At 42.7% G+C, this 19,792-nt stretch overlaps 1 protein-coding gene across 1 annotated transcript in view; it reads right to left on the bottom strand.

The window, feature by feature from the left end:
- Positions 1-19,792, bottom strand: part of LOC115478360 (mediator of RNA polymerase II transcription subunit 12-like protein) — a 122,070-nt gene that overhangs the window by 91,270 nt on the left and 11,008 nt on the right. Inside the window, exons 2-3 of the mRNA XM_030215662.1 lie at positions 12,500-12,604; positions 482-673 (exon numbers count right to left, since the gene is read on the bottom strand). Of these exons, the coding sequence (XP_030071522.1) occupies positions 482-673; positions 12,500-12,604 (297 nt within the window). The remainder of the gene's footprint in view (positions 1-481; positions 674-12,499; positions 12,605-19,792) is intronic.

Raw genomic sequence — 19,792 nt, 5'->3', positions numbered from 1 at the left:
GGGATGGGAGATTTGGTGGGCCTTCCACTTATAAGTCTCTGCCATAGTCTAATGGGCGAGAACAGCTTTGGCCAAGGAGTTGAACTGGAAGGCTCCATATCATTGGGACAGAATTAACCCAAGCCTGCTTTTAAGTTGTAGTCACGTTTCAATTAGAAAAACCAGAATACCAAAGCCAAGTCCGTCTCAGCCTGCTTAAAGTGCCGATATAGTGGTATCATTTATGTGAGGCAGCTTCATATCCAGGCAAAAGAGCCTCATTCATAGTTTACATAGAGTGATACACTAGCAGTGGAATAGGAGTTTACTAGCTAAAATACAGTCAGCCTGTCGATTTTAATTCTTCCCCTCTAAAAACAAAGGTCACGATACGAAGCTGCCTTGAATGTTTCAACCGTGACAAAACCTGGCTTGAAAAAAAAAGGACTGCAAATGTTTGCACGGAAGTGAAATACAACACGATGCGTGGACACTGCAATACCTTTTTAACCAGCGCAGTCAATGGCTTGTTCCCTGCTAAATCCATAAACCAGTTGTGTATTGCACTCTGAGAGCGAGCCGTGACCAGCCAGTAGTTGTCTTTGGCATTGACTTGTGGCTTCTTTTTCCCTGTATCCTGGAAAGTGTTGAGTTTAAGCTTTTCTGCCAAAATGCTGCTAAAATAGGCACCAATCTGGGGAAAGAAAATGAGGAAACATGTGAATGCTCACACACCGGATGCAATTTAAAGGGGCTGGGATTTAAAAACAGTAAAATCAAAATCCTAAAAAAAAAACCACCCCCTCATTGTATAACTTGACACCAACTTGACACCTATATTTACATTGTTTTTTCCAATTACACCAGAATATCCTATGTATGATCAAATCAATCACAATACATATTTTTTCTATTTTAATTTGCAGTACTCAGTAGTGCTGTAGTGCCTTTTTAACCATAAATATTTATTTATTACATTTGTATCCCACATTTTCCCACCTATTTGCAGGCTCAATGTGGCTTACAGAGTTTGGTTATGACATAATCATTCCATAATATCAGATACAATTAGTGATGTATAAAGATTGAGTAAGGGAAGAGAGAAGAAAGGTGTTAGGCAGGATAGAAGGTGGACTTTAATGATTGGGTGGATTGGTGGGTTAGTTGTGTAAGGCTAGTTGTGTAAGGCTAAGACATCATTTGCCAAACATCACAGCACTTATCCTTCCTTCCTCTCCTCGTTATTCAATTGAAATAAATCTTGTGCTGACCCAGAAAGATTTCTATTAGCTAACAGTCCATAAAAATGTCTTTAAAACTTCTTCACTTATCTTTTCTGGGTGGATGAATGGGCTGAGGTTTCGCCATATTTCCCCGTGAATTGTGTTTTGTGTTTTAAAATCCTCTTCTCCTGTCTCTATTCTATATTTACATGCCAAGTGCGCATATAAGTTATAGAATACGAACACTCACATACGTAACTGTTACAATTATGCATGTCAGTGTTACTTAGGCACTAAGCAGTATTCTAGAACTCTAGCACATAACTAGGTAATTACCTCAATTAGATTACTGTACTCATTATATTTCCAGATCTCGAGTAAACTGCATAACCATTTGCGCCGTTAGGTTGGTTTGTGGGCTGGGTTGTTTTGATAGCGTGTCATCTTCTAGGTGTGATCTCTATTGGTTGCCAATACATCAACCTATACATTTTAAAGTGATTTGTTTAATTTTTAAATTGGTATTTGGATTGAATTCAGAAGGGTTAGGAAAATTGCTTATTATTCCATCTTTTAACAGAAACTTGGGATTTGTAACAGCTCTGAAACTGGGATTTTCCTCGTTGAAGAGCATTCGTTTTAAGACAATTATTGAAAATTCTTTTCCTTTTTCCAATTATGGAATATGTTGCCAACTGATCTAAGTTCAACCTGAGGAGAAGCTCACCTGTGTATTGCTTTTTTATCATCCTTCAAAATGATTTGTTCAAAGTATGAAGGTTCACTGGCATGTCATGACATTATTCCCCTGTTTTGAAGAATTTCCAGTGGTAGCGTTCATGCGAGGTAAAACTTTAGGTGAGTATTTGGCCCCGCAGCAGTATAAAAAGGGAAGATGTATAAAGATGGAAGGCACTCATACCCCTTTTGGTAACTGCCAGTGGTGCCATTGTATCATATCAGGGCCAGTGTGGGTAACCCCAGATCAAAACTATGAACTTAGGGCAAATCAATCTACCATATGTGTTAGTAAGAATGTTATTTATTGTATAGTGTGCCCATGTGATCTGATATACGCTGGACGGAGTAGCCGTCAGATTAAGATTAGATTAAATGAACATAAATCTCGAGTACATACAGAGTCCTTTTAGGCCCCTTCAGTGTAACATTGGGTGTAGAAAGGGCACTCGCTGCAGGATTTTAGGTGGCGGGTTATTGATCAGATAAATGTAGGGTGGGAGGGAGGAGATATAGAGAGGGTGCTTAACTATTGGAAACAGAACTGAATTTTTAAATTGAAAACAGTGACTCCTGCGAGGCTTAACCTAGAGATCGAGTGGCTGACGATGTTGTGATCAGGAGCTCTGTGACTGGTCTCTCGTCTGTATCACATGATCAGTTTGAGGGCGTTAAAAACTACAGGGAAAAAAACACCACCGCCATTGCAAAGCAGTATGTATAAGGGGCTGAGAAATGCCAGATCTGTTTAAATCAGGAAACTTTAAGATTACCTTTTGATGATGATAATAGGGTGGGGATATATATTAATCTCCGTCTTTATTATTGTAGGAGGTGTTCCTTGAAACAGCTCCAGGGTCAAACATAGTCTACATCGGAATAAAATAATCCCCCAATTGACTGATAATGCAACTTGAGAGATGTATTCTAACTATTCTAATACTTTACTGTAATTGAATTGTTTAAAAGAATTTTGAAAAAATGTTATACGAAGGGCCGATGAGGAGGTGGGTGCATAAATCTTACTGGTTTAAACTCAATATTCATTAAGTGGCACCGCTGAGGTCCATGGTATATTTGAACTATATTGGAGGTAGTGTATATACTGGGCCAACTGATCTAAGACATATCTTCTTATTTTTCTTTTAGGAAGGTTTTAAAGACTTCCTCGTTCAATCAATAGTTGGAATTTTGTTGTTTCTGTTTTATGTTTGAATTAATTTTTTATTAGGATGTCACAAAACGCCTAGCCACATGCCTGGGGTTACCCCACGGCCACTTAGAGGGTCTATCCCCAGCACAGCTCAGGTCAGCCAGCATCTGCCTCCCACCGACTAGGTCACAACCACTTCTGGGCGAGTCTCCTGCTCTCAAATTATTCCCAGTGATGTCTAGGTTACTGAAGCCACACTCCCAGTGGTCCCACAGTTCCCAGAAAGCACTCACAGACCCAACACACAAACCACCAGGATTCTTTATCAGTCCAGACAGGCAGAGTCAACAAACTAAACAGGTTTATTGTCAAACTTGAACAAAAAAAAAAATGAGCAATCGGCAAAACAATAACACGTAACTGAAATATGGATCAATTATAACAGTAACTAACAATTTGGTTTCTCTGTCTCTCTCTCTCCTTTCACTCCCCCCCCCCAAACTGAAGCAACAGCCAGCAACTGCTACATAATTTCAAACTCCAGGCCAATCAGAGTCCAGAATAGTCAAGTTTCAAATAAAAACTGGTTACATCATTACAGGTATTTCCTTTATCTGTGTGCTAACTAAGGCCCAGATGCACTAAACCTAATAAGCCAGCAACATGTTTTTTTAAACCAATTCTAGCCTGTATGTCAGGAAGCACTCAATAACAAAATCCGACAACCACGTCCTCTCTCCAGTCACTGAAACACTCAAAGTGAGCGAGAAGGAATAACATATGGAACAAGAAAAAAACACAACAAAAAAACATACAATACCCTGGCACTTTTAGTACTTCTGTCACAATTCGTTTCTACTTAATCAGAACAAGCATAATCTTTTAGCACAATTTAAGTTTTTCTTAAAATAGTCTAGTGAATTATTTTTAAGCAGTAAACAATTTTTCTCTTCCCAGTGTTCCGTTAAGTAACACATTTACTAGCGCACAGTTAAGGATTCCAGGAACCCACTGTAGAGCACAGCTAAAAATTACTTATGGTTGTTTAACAGTAAATAGTGCCACAAAATGATTAATGTATTCATTTTGGTTGAATAACTCTAAATAAAATTTAGTTTGGTAAAATTGGTGAAATACCATTACACCACTGCTGCCTTCGTCAAGTAACATATCCTGCTGAATAACTGATAGCTAAGTGCTGTGAACTCTGACTTTGGATACATTGCAACGTTTGCCTTGCTATATTGTCATTTGATTTTATTATTTTTTACATTTTCTATTTCTTAAACTGTAACCCCTTGCTGCCGTGCAAGCAGGTTCTAATCCCTGCCTGGGTTACTAGGATCTTGGGTTGAGTACATAGGGCGGAGGACCTCTTAAGGTGATTCTCTGGTTTGGATAGGGTTGACTAGTCTCTCTCTGAATGGTACAGTGTTCAGTCACTGCATCTCAAAAAAAAGATATAGCAGAATTAGAAAAGGTGCAGAGAAGGGCAACGAAAATGATAAAGGGGATGGGACGACTTTCCTATTATTATTATTACATTTGTACCCCGCGCTTTCCCACTCAAAGCAGGTTCAATGCGGCTCACATAGTAATGGGGATTACATAATATTGGTAGAGAAAAATATAAGTATAACAGAATAAAAAGAGATAGGCAAGTAGAGATGGGCAAGGGAGTAGTAAGGTGAGAGATATAGGAATATGAGGAAAGGCTGAAGCAGCTAGGGCTCTTCAGCTTGGAGAAAAGATGGCTGAGGGGAGATATAATAGGGGTCTATAAAATAATGAGTGGAGTGGAACAGGTAGACCTGAAGGACTAGGGGGAGAACACTTAACTATGCAAGATCTCTCCTTGACCCAGATAAAGCCATGTAAACTGTTCAAGAACACACAAAACCCACCTCACACTTCATTGCAATTCACAAGCAACACTTCTCCACAACTAACAAAAATCAGAACAGTATTCTTCAAGTGTCTTCCGAGACCTCCAAAACTCAAACAAAATAACTACCATTCCCAATCTGTCCTCTACTTTCAGCTTAAAGTATTACATTTTAATAGAGGTTAAAAGAGACTAATAACACTACTGACTACACTCTTTCAAAATATAGCTTCCAGTACTTATATGTATATCAAACAACCAACCACTAGAGTACAAAAAGCTCGAAGGGAAAAAGCCTCAGAGCCCTCCCCCCACTTCTGTAAATCAGAAAATACTTTGTGGTAGGATTAGTGAGGGTCAGTTTGCTTCACAGGCATTAAAAAAAACCTTTGATAAATAATTGTTATACCACTAGAGTTTTAACAATTATTATGTCTGTGAAGTAAAAACTGACCCTTGCTAATCCTACCACAAATAATTTTCTGATTTACATAAGTGGGAGGGAGGGCTCTGCGGCTTTTTGTACTCTAGTCGTTGTTTGATATGCATACAAGTAATACAAGCTATAGTTCAAAAGTTGTACACATCCTTAAATTAAAGCCAGACTACGGTATTTCAAACTGAGGGCAATGAGATTCTCTATGGATGAACATTCCTCCTTGGCCATTTGCATGGCTCTCCTAGGGATTTTTTTGGGGGGTTTCTTGTTTATTTCCCTCAGTGACCTCCAGTGGCTCCACAAGAATACTGAAATTTTATTTCCACCTTAACAGTTTCCAGAAAGGAGCAGTTCCTTGACCAGTATTATAAAAGAAAGATTAGTTTAGAGGAATCTTGAGTACAATTCAAGTATTTGTGTTTGGCTCCTGCCTCCCCGGTCACTGACCTGCATATGAGGCGAGAGCCCATCCAGCCCCAAAGCCCTAGCCAACTAGCTACAGCAGAAGAGTTCTGGCTGCCTTAGCCAAAACATCTAATTAGGAGAATCCTTGGAGCCTTCAACAATAACAGCAGCAGCTTAAGCTTTGTGCTGTGTCAGACAGTGGGAACAGGGAATTCAATGGGCCCACTCTAGGGGCAAAGGAGAACGGGAGAAGCTTGGTAGAGCTGTGTATATTTAGCAGGGCACCCAGGACTACCTTTCATCTGCACAACATCCTGGACAGCATCAGAAGCTGGGGAAATCAGAACCACATACAGCTACATGTTTCCTGAGGACCATCTCACCTCCAACCAGGACCAAGTGATCCACAGTGCTGCTTTGGAGCCTCAGAATCCTCAAGTCTCTCAGCACATCTAATACAGACTGTAAGTGGAAATCTTTTGAAACCAATTATATCATCTATATCCCTTACCAGAGAAAGTTAAGGGAAGAGTAATTACAGATAGAAAAAAAAAGAAAGGAGTAGAGAAAACTAGAGAGACTTTATGAATACTGCTTCTAACAAATTAATTGCTTCACCTGTTATTATTGTCCCTGCTAATTGCCTAAAGAGACTTATAAGTAAATTTGCTGGTTCAGAACACCAACTCCCCCTGTTTACTAAGCCGAGCAGCAGTGCGGACACAACCCATTCAAAGTGGTCTGGGGACGGCAACACTCTTCACTCTAGGTTGAGCAGAATCCTCCAACTGCATTGCTCCCAGTAGGGCATATGCTTCAATACTGTGCTTTCAATTGCTAGAGACAGGCAGGTTCCCTGGAGTCCTGCACAGCTTGCCTGCCCCTCACTATTGAAAAAAGCAAGGCGTAGTGCCCCGCGGGTGCACGGAGCCGAATATAACATGGCGCCGTGCCCCGACAGGCATGCGTGCCGAGGACAGTGAGAGCATGCGAGGCGCAAGGGGCAGGAGCCCGGCGCATGGTGTACCCCACGCTGACCAATTGGAAGCGTGCGAGCGGGGTTTAAAAGCCCCTGGAAGGAACCGGACAACCTCTTCAGGTGTCTGGGCAAGCAGACCTCACCCGGCCCTCCCTCCCCAACATATGTGTGAGGTATACATGTATATATTTGTCGCAGCTTTGGCGGGGTACCCAAGCCGAATGGTTATTAGCATAGGCAGCTGGTAGCTGCGCTTATGGTACAGCCCCCTTGCTGTGCGGCGGGGAGCGCTGTTTACAACTGACAAGTCTTGCTAGGGCAGCGGACTTGGAGGAGGTAATGAGCCAGAGGCTGGAGCGGCTTGGGTATGGCCCAGGGTTTTGAGATTTTTGTATCTAAAATAAAGCTGCAGCCTAGTTATGCCACATTAAAAATTATAATATGTGTAGTGTCTTTATTAAAGGATGGTAAGAATTAGTAATTGCTAGGCCCGAGGGGTCTCGGGTGCCTATGTTATGTTATAGTGAAATAGCACTCTCCACTGGGACTGTAGGTGAAGGACTCCTGCTCAGCTCAGAGGGAACAGTGGGTGGCAATGCATTCCCTCTTCCCCCTCCTTCTCCCCCCTCCCTCACCGGGGCACCAAATATAATACCTTCCCCAGCAGGGATGCCAAAGCCCTGCCAGCCAAGCCTTGCCCTCAGGCTGCTGTAGTACAGAAGAAAAAGTCCACGGTGTGACGCCAGGACTCCCCAAGCATGCTCAGTTCTTGTGCTAACTGAGCATTTGGGGAGGATTTCCAGCGTCAGCAGCTAGACACTTGCCACCAACTTCTTCTGTACTGCATCAGTGTGAGGAGGAGGGGAGCAGCTTGGCAATGAATTTCTTTGGCTGGCAGGTCTTCGGCAACCCCGCCAGCCACTTAATGGGAGCTGCTTGTTTGGAAGGGGCCTGATCCAAAGTAGGGGGCCCAGGCTCTTAAGGCCCTTACCCTAGTGGCTACACCACTGCTGGGAGCCCAGTTTCCAAGGCTCTCCTGCAACGTTTCACAATACATAAGAACATAATAGTCATACTGGGTCAGCCCAATGGTCCATCAAGCCCAGTATCCTGTTTCCAGCAGTTGCGAAGCCAGGTCACACGTACCTGACAGAAAACCAAACAGTGGCAATCTGCATTCAAATTTAACACCTTTGATCACTTCACTTGTTGTTCCTATTCTAAATCATTTGTAGGAGTTGCTGGGGGGGGGTGGGCACTGTCTTTCAAGCCTTACAATGAACACTGATGCAGAGTGCCAAGAATAATTAAAATGTAGCTCAAAAGACTTTCTACGCAAAAAAAATATCCTGGTTTTGAACTACACTTCCCATGACCACTTTCTTAGAGAATGAATTGATCATTTAATCTGGCAAGAGTAGTGGTTCTGAACACATACAGCCAATCAGGTTTTCAGGTTATGTGCCCTGACTATACATGAGATAAATTTGCATGCAATGGAAGTAGTGAATGCAAATCTCTCATATACACATTTACTGCGGATATCCTGAAAAGCTGGACTTTCTGGGTGTGTCCCAAGGACCTAGAGTGAATGCATATGAAAAGGAGATATTGAGACTCATTTTCAAAGCACATAACCTATGTAACTTTGTAATTCTATTTATTTGTTAAATAATTATAATTTGTTTTTAAAGTTTGTGCATTATCTTCTGATCGAGTTAGGTTTTCCTACCAAAAATGTTTGGTGTTCCTAATTTTATTTTTTTTAGTGTTTTTATTTGTATTGTAAACCGCTTGGTACTGTATTGTTATGCAGTATATTAAAATTGAATAAACATTTGAAAATGAGCACCAATGTACTGCAGCCTGATTATTATCTCTCTATATAAAACGCACCTCCAACGTTCTAATGAAGCCTCTCTTAGCAAAGTGAAGGGGGTGAGATCGCATTGTGTCTGCCCCGCCAACGCGTCAAACGTGATGACGTCGAGGGCGGAGCAATGACACAACCAATCGCATCGCTCGGCAGCGAAGCGTCAGGGAAGGAGGCGGCGCTCTCGACGTCTAGCCTTCCCTTCGCTGTGTTCCGCCTTCTTCTGACGTCAAGGATGACGTCAAAAGGCGGCGGAACACAGCGAAGGAAAACCTAGACGTCGGGAGCACCGCCTCCTTCCCTGACGCTTCGCTGCCGGAACCGCCACGGAGGTAAATTTAAAAACAAGAAAAAAAAATAAACACGCATGTTGGGGGGAGAGAAGAGGGTGGCCAGTAAAGTACAACAATGGGAGCAGGAGGGCAGGGGAGAAACGACAGCATGGATGCGAAGGGGGGGGGGAGAAGAGGGCGGCCCAGGCTGGCACATGGGAGAGAGAGGAGCATGGATGCGAGGGGGGGTCATGGAAGGGAGACAGGGGACTTGCTGGAAAAGGATGAATGGAGGCGGCAGGGGACAGAGGAGCATGGATGGCCATGGATTGGGAGGACAGGGCTCAGGGAGAGAGGGCAATTGCTGGAAAGGGATGAATGGAGGGGGCAGGGGACAGAGGAGCATGGATGGGCATGGATTGGGAGGACAGGACTCAGGGAGAGAGGGGAATTGCTGGATAGGGATGAATGGAGGGGACAGATGGGCATGGATGGATATGGATTGCAGGGCAGGCCTCAGGGAGAGAGGGGTATTGCTGGATAGGGATGAATGAAGGGGCCAGGTGACAAAGGAGCATGGATGGCCATGGATTGGAAGGGCAGGACTCAGGGAGAGGGGAATTGCTGGATAGGGATGAATGGAGGGGACAGATGGCCATGGATGCATATGGATTGCAGGGCAGGCCTCAGGGAGAGAGCGGAATTGCTGGATAGGGATGAATGGAGGGGCCAGGTGACAGAGGAGCATGGATTGGACTCACACTTTCACTCTGACTCTCAAACAGTCACTCTCACATTCACTCTCCCAAACATACACACTCCGAGGAAAACCTTGCTAGCGCCCGTTTCATTTGTGTCAAAAACGATCCTTTTTTACTAGTATATATATATTATAGAAAGCCCGTTTTCATAATCTAAGCCATTTGCCAGCAAAAGATTAGAGAAAATATAATCATAATACCATATTCTGAGCAAACTAAGTCTCATCCTATACTCCTGAGTGAGCATGCTTAGAAAAACAAAGAACTTCATTTACAAAGCTGTGCTAGCGATTCCCACGTGGGAAACGAGAGGAAGCCCACAAGGATTGAATGGGCTTCCTCCTCTTTAACGCACAGGAATTGCTAGTGCGGCTTTGTAAAAGAGGCACAAAGTTAATACAGAAGGTGATACCACTGTAAAAAAAACAGCAGCTGTCCTCTACCTGACTACGATATAGACCTCCCTATGGTTACAGTATATTTCAAGTGTCATCATCAATATGAATATATTGTAATTATGCCAAATTGCTCTTCAAGTGCATGGTAGAAATTATAATCCAGCACCTGCAGTTAATGTAATTTTTTTTTTCATTAAGGCACTTAGAACAATGCATCTTTTTAAAAAATGGATGCCCTCTTTATATCCATTTTTAGCTTAGCCATGATGGAATAAATAATCAAACTACCTTGTCTTATAAACCAAGGTAATTTTTACCTATGGGGTTGGCCACAGTAACAGATGTCAAAACTACACAAGTGTTTTTGCTTTCATTACTGAAGGAAGAAAAATTAGTTGCAGGGATCTGCAACCGCTTTTTTTTGAAAGTGAATGTGTACATCTGAAATGATTACATGGCAATATGCTTAGTTTAGTATAATCAAAACTACCTTAACCAAACAAAACTCCATCCTCAGAAATGCCTCAATACAATGTAGGTAAAAGATATAAACAAACCACATCTTTTTACATTGCGCACACGTCATAATCAGAGAGCTCCTTTCTGCCAGTAAAACAGGTTTTATCCAAGGAAACGTCTGGGATAAGCAGTATAAAATGTTTTGTACTTTTTGGGGATCTTGCCAGGTATATTGTGACCTGGATTGGCCACTGTTGGAAACAGGATGCTGGGCTTGATGGACCTTTGGTCTTTCCCAGTATGGCAATACTTATGTACTTATGTCTTTTCCTGGAGGAAAAGTCCATAGTCTGTTATTGAGATGGACATGGGGGAAGCCACTGCTTGCCCTGGGATTGGTAGCATGGAATTGGTGCTACTAATTGGGTTTCTGCCAGATATTTGTGACCTGGATTGGCCACTGCTGGAAGCAGAATAGTGGGCTAGATGGACCACTGGTCTGACCCAGTATGGTTGTTCTTATGTTCTTAAAAATAGCCATACTGGGTCTAGCCATACTGGGTCAGACCAATGGTCCATCTAGCCCACTATTCTGCTTCCAGCAGTGGCCAATCCAGGTCACAAGTACCTGGCAGAAATCCAAATAGTAGCAACATTCCATGTAGAATCTCCAACAGTAGCAACATTCCATTCAGAATCTCAAATAATAGCAACATTCCATGCTACAAATCCCAGGGCAAGCAGTGGCTTCCCCCCATGTCCATCTAAAAACCGGACTATGGACTTTTTTCTTCAGGAACTTGTCCAACCCCTTTTTTATTAAACACAGATACACTAAACGCTGTTACCACATCCTCTGGCCAGTCTTGAGGTCTGCCAAGCAAAGGTTGAAAATGTTCCAATGGGTTCCCAAGCTCAACAATTCTTTGAGTGAAAAACTATTTTCTCCTATTTGTTTTAAAAGGGTTTCCATGTAATTTCATTGAGTGTCTCTACATATTTTTCCTAACACTTGACTACATGTCTCAACTTTCACCCTGCTCTCCATCTCTAATCTATTTTTCTATCAAACTTTCTCAGAACTTCTGCTCTAAGCAGTTGTAGAATATATTTGACATATCAAAGTCTCCAACGGTAGCGGTCTTGAGGTCTGCTAAACAAAGGGTGAAACTGTTCACCTAGGAATCAGTACTGATGACATTGTATCTGACAGAAACTCATATCATCTTTGTGGAAAATATATCTGACACGCGCAAAGAAACATGGATTCTTCATAACTGCATTTCCTCCACTGAAAAACAGGCAGTCACCCTTCTGGCTGTCCTTTATTGATCCACTGCAAAAACTATCAACTCATCCAGCTTCTCATTCCTCAGGAAATAGACTTCCATGACCTTTACATATCTTTAGTACGTCTTTCACAGCTAGTACTTCATGCCCCTGATGCAGCCTATGTTTTAGGAGATACGTGGCCATGTCAGGCATTTAAGAGTGTGAATCCTTGGAACATTAATACGATTTATTAAAGACTGAATTTTCTTCATCAAGGTCTGCCCCTTATTTTTTGTTCTACTGTAGATATTGTGGACAGATTGCCTTTTTGTTTCCCTACCCAAATAGAAAAAAGGTCAACAGTTGAGTGACCCCATGGGGCACAGCCTAGTACCCAAAAGAAACCCAAAACCATATTTTACCAGCCCACAGAAGAACAGCACTGCAAGAAAGGATCTCCAGAAGGCATTATTTCCTCAAAGCTGACTTAATATACTTTTGTTATATGGTAATTAACACACTGTCACAAACATAACATCTATCTACCTGCTGATAGTAACGCTTACTGGTTTATTTAACTCTCACCTTTCCTTGAATCACATCAAGAAGAGGTACAACTTATTTTGGAGGAGCAGACACAAAGTAGCAGCGCTATAGCCTTACCTTTGATGGGTTAATGACAATGTTTCTGGCTGATCCATGCTCATCTCCAGAAAAAGCTGGCTGATTGCTGAAGCCCTGCTTCACATTCACTGCAGTCAGTTCATCCTACACACAGGTCGTAAGAACAGGCTTTGAATGGAGCAGTTTAAATCAAAATATTCTATTCAATTTTAAAACAGCACAGCATTTATAAAATCTTGTCTGAAAACAATTGACCCAATATTGAAAGAATTTATGCTACTAATTTGGGGGCCTTTTTAGTAAACTATGTTAAGCGCAAATGCATGCAGATATACCGCAAAATGTGTTAAAGCGTCTTGTAGTAATCTGCCCAACAGCCTGCGCTAATCTCGCACTATTTATTAGTTTTACATATTTTTGGGAGGGGGCATGTCATAAGCGGGGAATGGGCATGGAAGTACAATCCAGCTAGCGTGTTCACATCAGCATGCATTAATTGAATCACATTAACTTACCACAGGAGTACTTTAGCACATCCTAAATAGGAGGCAGAAAGTGCTCTTGTATTAATATTTTTGCACGCCCTGCACACTAATGGAAACGTTAGCACGGGACCTGCAAAAAGGAAAAAGCTCCGTTTTAAAGATGCGCTAGAAACGCGCTTAGTGCATGAGAAAGTCCAGAGTTAAAATGCACTAAGCACATTTCTTAGTGCACTTTAGTAAATGGGTCCCCTTGAGTTATGCTCATAAATTAGCCTCTTTGAAAAATGTATTAATTAATTTAATTTAATTTATTGCATTTGTATCCCACATTATCCCACCTCTTTGCAGGCTCAATTTGGGTGCATAAAAAAAGAGGGTGGCAACAAGGGCAGACCTAAAGTGGAGAAAAGAAGTTAGGAGTTTAGAACTAGGCTCCTAAATCTAGTAAAATAAATATAAACCTACCATTCAGAAGCATAACTTCTAAATCAAGATGAATTTTCAGCTGAGAAGTTATGGGGCTCATTTTCAGGACAGAAAAACATTCAAACCGCTATTTTTAAAACTCATTTATAAGACATTTTTCTACGCAGTTGATCTAAATGTCAAGGGGGCAAGTTGGAGGTGTGTTTTGGGTGGGACTAGGGCGGCCTTACGATTTGGATGTTTTTCTGCAATAAGGAAACATTGTAAAAACATCCAGGACAAAAAATAGAACTTTTTGGCTAGACCTGTTTCAATAACAACTAAGTAACAAAAAGTGCCCAAACTGAGCAAATAACCCCTGGAGGGATAAAGGCATGACCCTCCCCCCCCCCTTTAGTCCCCCAGTGGTCACTGACCCCTCCCACCCCCAAAGTTATGAAAGAAACAGTACGTACCAACCTCCTAACAGCTTCAGGTGTTATGGCTAGTCCTATTACAGCAGCAAGCAAGTCCCTTGAGTAGCTTAGTGGTTGGTGCAGTGCACTGTAGAGAAGGGGACTCAGGCCTACATCCCACTCTAACTGGTACACTTGTGGTGGAAAGTGTGAGCGCCCCCAAAACTACAAAATACCTACTGAACCCACATATAGGTGACACCTGCAATCATAAGTGCTATTGCAGTGGTGTACAGTACATTTTTTTGCTCTTCCTGAAGGGCTCACCATACAATATAAAGGGGTTATGATGTGATGTCTACCCGGGACCTTTTATGTGAAGTTTACTGCAGTGCCCTCTGGCCTGCCCCACTGCTCTGCTGGGATATCTGTGTGGCCAGTCTAGTAAGACTGCTGGCTCACATCCCAACGGCTTGTTTTTGTGCCTTTTCCCTTGGACGTCTGTTCTTTGAAAACAGCCCTTAAAGGAAGGCACACTGAGCATAAAAACTTCTAATATAGGGAGATTTTCGAGCCAAAAAGATTGAATCAGAAAAAGGTCTAAAATGATCATGTTTGGCACTGGGATTTTGCACGTTTTCTTTGCAAAACATCCAAAATCAGATTTGGATGTCATATCGGTAATAAATAGAAATAAATCAAAACATAGAAAAGAAAATAAGATGATACTGGACTAACTTAATACATCTTTTGATTAGCTTTCGAAGGTAACCCTTCTTCAGATCGCAAATAAGCAAATCATTTGCTCAGTGGCGTACCAAGGGGGGCGGTGGGGGAGGTCCGCCCCGGGTGCACGACGCTGGGGGGTGCCGCGGTGCACGCCTGCTCCGAGTTCGCTAACTTTGCTCGTTCGCTGCAGCTCCCTCTGCCCTGGAACAGGTTACTTCCTGTTCCGGGGTAGAGGGAGCTGCAGCGAACGAGCGAAGTTAGCGAAGTCGGAGCCGACAGGCGCGCACTGCGGCACCCCCCCCCCCAGCGGCATGCACCCGGGGGGGTGTCATTTCACCGGGGGGGGGGGGCACATCGGCGATCCGCCCTGGGTGCCATCCAGGCTAGGAACGCCACTGCATTTGCTTATCTCCGATCTGAAGAAGAAGGGTTACCTTCGAAAGCTAATCAAAAGATGTATTAAGTTAGTCGAATAAAAAAGGTTGCCATCTTATTTTCTTTTCTATGTTTTGATTTATTTCCATTTATTACCTATAAAAGTGAACTACTACCACACCACTTTACTCAAGATGTCATATCAAAAATGCTCCTCCACACTCCTAAGTTTGGCTGAAAAAAAATTTACGAGCCTAACTTAGGAGCATAAACTTAGGAGCTCAGCCCAGTAAGTATACACAAGCAAGGGGTGCAAATGTATGACTCTATTATCCAAGTGGGAAACACTTTGTTGAGGACCCAGCAAAACAAAAAGGACAGACGAACATGTCTAACATGGTTTTGATGACAAAGTAGCATATAACAAAGAGTTCATTCAAATAAAGTGTTTCCAGACATCTCCCTTATAGGTCACCATAGTTGATACTCTTTTTGCTGTGCTTTTCTAGACAAACAAAGCTATATTCAAAGCGGATCAGTGGCGGATGAGCGAATTCTGACATGGAAGAAGCACTCATTTTAGGAGTCCCATACAAGAAAATCTAGGCTAAAAACACCACATCATCCATGTCCAACACTGAAGCCTACAAGTTTCTGAGTTGCCAACTAATGGGGAAAGTCATTTTCCAGAATGATTGTTTTCGACAGACACAAAGCTGTTAAGCTCGTCACATTTAAGATACACAGAGGCCTCATACCATGGAGCTCATTTTCAAAAGAGACAAACATCCTAAAAGATGGCATAAATCTGCATTTGGACGTTTGTCTCACAAAAACGTCCTAACAGGTAATTTCAAAACAATTTTTAGACGTTTTTCTATGAAGTCCATCAAAAGTGCATTCAAATCTCAAGGGTGTGTGTTAAAGGTGGGTTCTGGGCGTTCCTAACACTAGGATGTTTTTCAACCATAATGGAACAAAATAAAACCATTAAGGGCTAAAACTAAGACCCTTTGAGCTAGATCTGTTTTTATAACAAATAAGACACAAAAGGATGCCCTAAATGACCAAATGACCAGTGGAACTGTAGGCGGATTTCCCAGATAATAAATTACCTGAAACAAGGTTTCCCAACAGAACTATCCGCAAGCAAAATATTCTGTTCTCTGTCTAGGGGAAGTGGGAAAACCTTGGCTATGGCCCTACATGCCACTATTTCCCAAGGTCTCTTCCACAGCTTTTTTTTCTGTTCCATCTGTTTCTGTCTCTTGCTCCACTCGGCTTATGTGAATTTTTCATTATGTACATTTGTCCTTTAGATTGTAAGCTCCTTTGAGCAGGGACTGTCCTTCTATGTTAAATTGTACAGCGCTGCGTAACCCTAGTAGTGCTTTAGAAATGTCAAGTAGTAGTAGTAGTAGCACTATTTCGGTCAGAGAGAGAGAGCTGAGAAATCAGGCTGATATATATATATTAGCTTTATTATGGATAATATAAAAAAAAGATATACAAAATAGAAATTTGGCAAAGCTTTGGCTGAACAAAAATACTGGCAGTAATTCTTACAACTATATTCTCACACTACACACATTTCTTACTGGTTGCTAGGTAAACTTGCACAACTGATTAGAATGCAATAACTATGTTACGAGGTAGTATGGTAATTAGCAGCTTCTTTCCCGACCAAGGTTATGACTAACACCAGCCTTATGCTCAGGTAATCACCACTCGCTAACCCAGACTAATAGGAGATAGATCACTGTGTCTCTCACCAGGCAACCTCCAGGGACGCCTCTCAGGAGTAGCACAGGTTACTTCCCAGACTCAAGCTGAGATATCAGCGAGTCTTCGTCAGAGCCACGACAGGCACTCTGCAGCAGTCAGCAAAGGCACAGGTCACACCTTGTAGGTAGCTGAATCACACGGTACTCTTCCAGATACACAGTTCATCAGTTGGTGGACCTTCTTAGGTCACTGGTCTTCTTTCCACCTCCACCTTCTTCCAAGGATTCCGACTCACTAACTCCCCAACTCTTCCCGCTCTTCCAGCGCCTCTCGGTCAGGTGATACCAATTATCCTCTTGTACCATCCTGTGCATGGGCAAGAAGAGTTCTTGTTTTTTCTTAGTGACCTTGGAAATGGTAACTTCTGGTGCCATGCCTGCCTCCCTTCTCATCATCTCCGAGATAGAAGGGGAATAATTGGAGCACAGAGTGTCCTTGGCTTCAGCAAGCCTGTCAGTGATGTTCCACAAACTGAAGCTGACTCTGACACAGAGATGTGCAGGTCAGAGGTTTGCAGCAGCCATCTTCTAGTAACAAGATGTCATAGGCTTGTATAGGCCAAGACCAGCAAGGGAGACACAGGGACATACCCCTACAGAACGAATGAGGGATGACCTCTCTTTACTGCCCATGCCCCAAAAATGTGATTTAAAACATTACTTGCCAGCCTCAGATGTTATACTCAGGTCCATTAGATCACAGCATGCAGGCCTCTAGAGTTGACTAGTCGTGGGTGCAGTGCACTGCAGACAGGTGGACCCAGGCCCATACCTCCCCCTACCTGTTACACTTGTGGAGGAAACTGTGAGCCATCCAAAACTCACCAGAAACCCTCTGTACCCACATATAGGTGCCTCCTTCACCCATAAGGGCTATGGTAGTCGGGAGTAGTGAGTTTTGGGGAGCTCAGCAGACAAGATAAGGGAGCAATGGTGAGATGTGTACCTAGAAGCATTTTATGAAGTCCACTGCAGTGCCCCCTAGGGTGTCCTATTGCTTTCCTGGGATGTCTGGGGGAGCTGTCTACTAAAAATGCAGGTTCCTCCTACATCCCAATGGCTTGATTTTGTGCATTTTGCACTTGGACTTTTTTTTTTTTTTTCAAAAATGGACCAAAAAACAAAACGTCCAAATCACAAAAGCTTTTTCAAAACAGTATTTTCAAAAAAAAAAAAAAAAAAAAAGACATTTTACTTTTTTGAAAATGACCTTCTTTCCTATTCAGATTTTGGACATTTTCTGCCAAAACGCCCAAAGCCGGACTTAGATGTCATATTGAAAATGCCCTTCCCTGTAACTTTGTAAGTTTAAGCGCTTTGAAAATGAGCACCAAAATGATCAGAAAAGTAACAAAATTAAGTCTACTTCAGCAATGCAAAAAAACAAAATCACTTTGTTTCATGAACAGTAAATCCATCCATACGCTAACTCCTGAATTCTATAAAGGTCACCCAAATTTGGGCGCCCAAAATAATTAAATCATTGGAGCCCGTCAGCTAATTTTTGGAGCTAACAAACATTTGGGCGCTGATCTAGCTGCAAACTACTCTGTAATGATGGGCGCCTAAATTGGATCATACATGGCTCAAAAGGGGTCTTTCACAAAAGATGCATGCAGTGCTACAGAATAAAGGGGATCCACACCCAATCTGCCCACCAGGATTTAAACCAGGTTTCAGCTGGCTTAAGTCCTCACACGCAAAACTGGGCACCGAATTCAATGATTCTTACCAACGATTGTTACACATTGACCATGTTTCCTATTATCCTTATTGATATCACATATCTATTCCTTTCCATCTTCCTACGCCTACCTCCTAACGCTCTTTTCCTTCTGCACCCAATTCCTCCTATGTTCAATTTACTTATCTGATAACCCCATTAATATTATGTTTACTACAAATTGTATATTCTTCTTATGACTTTGTAATTCTTTATATTGGTACTATGTAAGTCGCACTGAGCCTGCCATGTGTGGGAAAGCGTGGGGTACAAATGTAATGAATAAATAAATACTATTCTATAAAAAGTGCTATCTTGAAGCACCCTTCATAGAATAGCGTTGAGCGCCGAATTTTATCACCACCCAATATTTGATGCCACTTATAGGATCCAGCCCTGAACCTATAAAACCACTGTACTGTACACCATGCTGGGAAGGAGAATCGGCCTTTTCCCACAGGATACAGTTTTCCATCATCTATCAAAGACTGGGAAATGGACAGGCTTATTTTCTAAAGGAATCGCCGGCGATCTTCCAATACAAATCTGGAGATCGCCGGCGATCTCCTGATCCCGGCCAAATCGGTATTATCGAAAGCCAATTTTGGCCGGCCCAACTGCTTTTTCGTTGCAGCGTCGGCCAACCTTCAAGGGGGCGTGTTGGTAGGGTAGCGAAGGTGGGACGGGGGGTGTGGGTACGGGATGGCCGGCTTCACCTTATAATGAAAACAAATGGCCGGCTTGAACAAGCATTTCGCCAGCCGGACTTGGTCCATTTATTTTTAGGACCAAGTCTGAAAAAAGTGCCCCAACTGACCAGATGACCACCGGAGGGAAGTGGGGATCACCTCCCCTTACTCCCCCAGTGGTCACCAACCCCCTCCCACCCAAAAATAAATAAATAAAACTTTTTTGGCCGGCCTGTATGCCAGCCTGAAATGTCATACCCAGCTCCTTGACAACAGTATGCAGGTCTCTGGAGCAGTTTTTAGAGGGTGCAGTGCACTTCAGGCAGGTGGACCCAGGCCCATCCCCCCCCCCCCACCTGTTCCACTTGTGGTGGTTAATGTTGAGCCCTCCAAAAAACCCCAAAACCCACTGTACCGACATGTAGGTGCCCCTCTTCACCCCTTAGGGCTATGGTAATTGTGTAGAGTTGTGGCGAGTGGGTTTTGGGGGGGATTTGGGGGGCTCAGCACCCAAGGTAAGGGTGCAATGCTCCTGGAAGCTATTTTTGTTTTGTTTTTTTTAATTTTTTTAAGTGCCCCCTAGGTGTCCTGGCATGTGAGGGGGACCAGTGCACTACAAATGCTGATTCCTCCCACGCCCAAATGCCTTGCATTTCGCCGGGTTTGAGATGGCCGGGCCCGGTTTCCATTATGGCTGAAAAACGAAGCTGGCCATCTCATATAAAC

The sequence above is a fragment of the Microcaecilia unicolor genome, chromosome 10 (assembly GCF_901765095.1).
Source record: "Microcaecilia unicolor chromosome 10, aMicUni1.1, whole genome shotgun sequence".
Taxonomy (NCBI): domain Eukaryota; kingdom Metazoa; phylum Chordata; class Amphibia; order Gymnophiona; family Siphonopidae; genus Microcaecilia; species Microcaecilia unicolor.
Note: the sequence above shows the minus strand (reverse complement) of the source record. Positions and strands in the feature narration are given on the sequence as shown.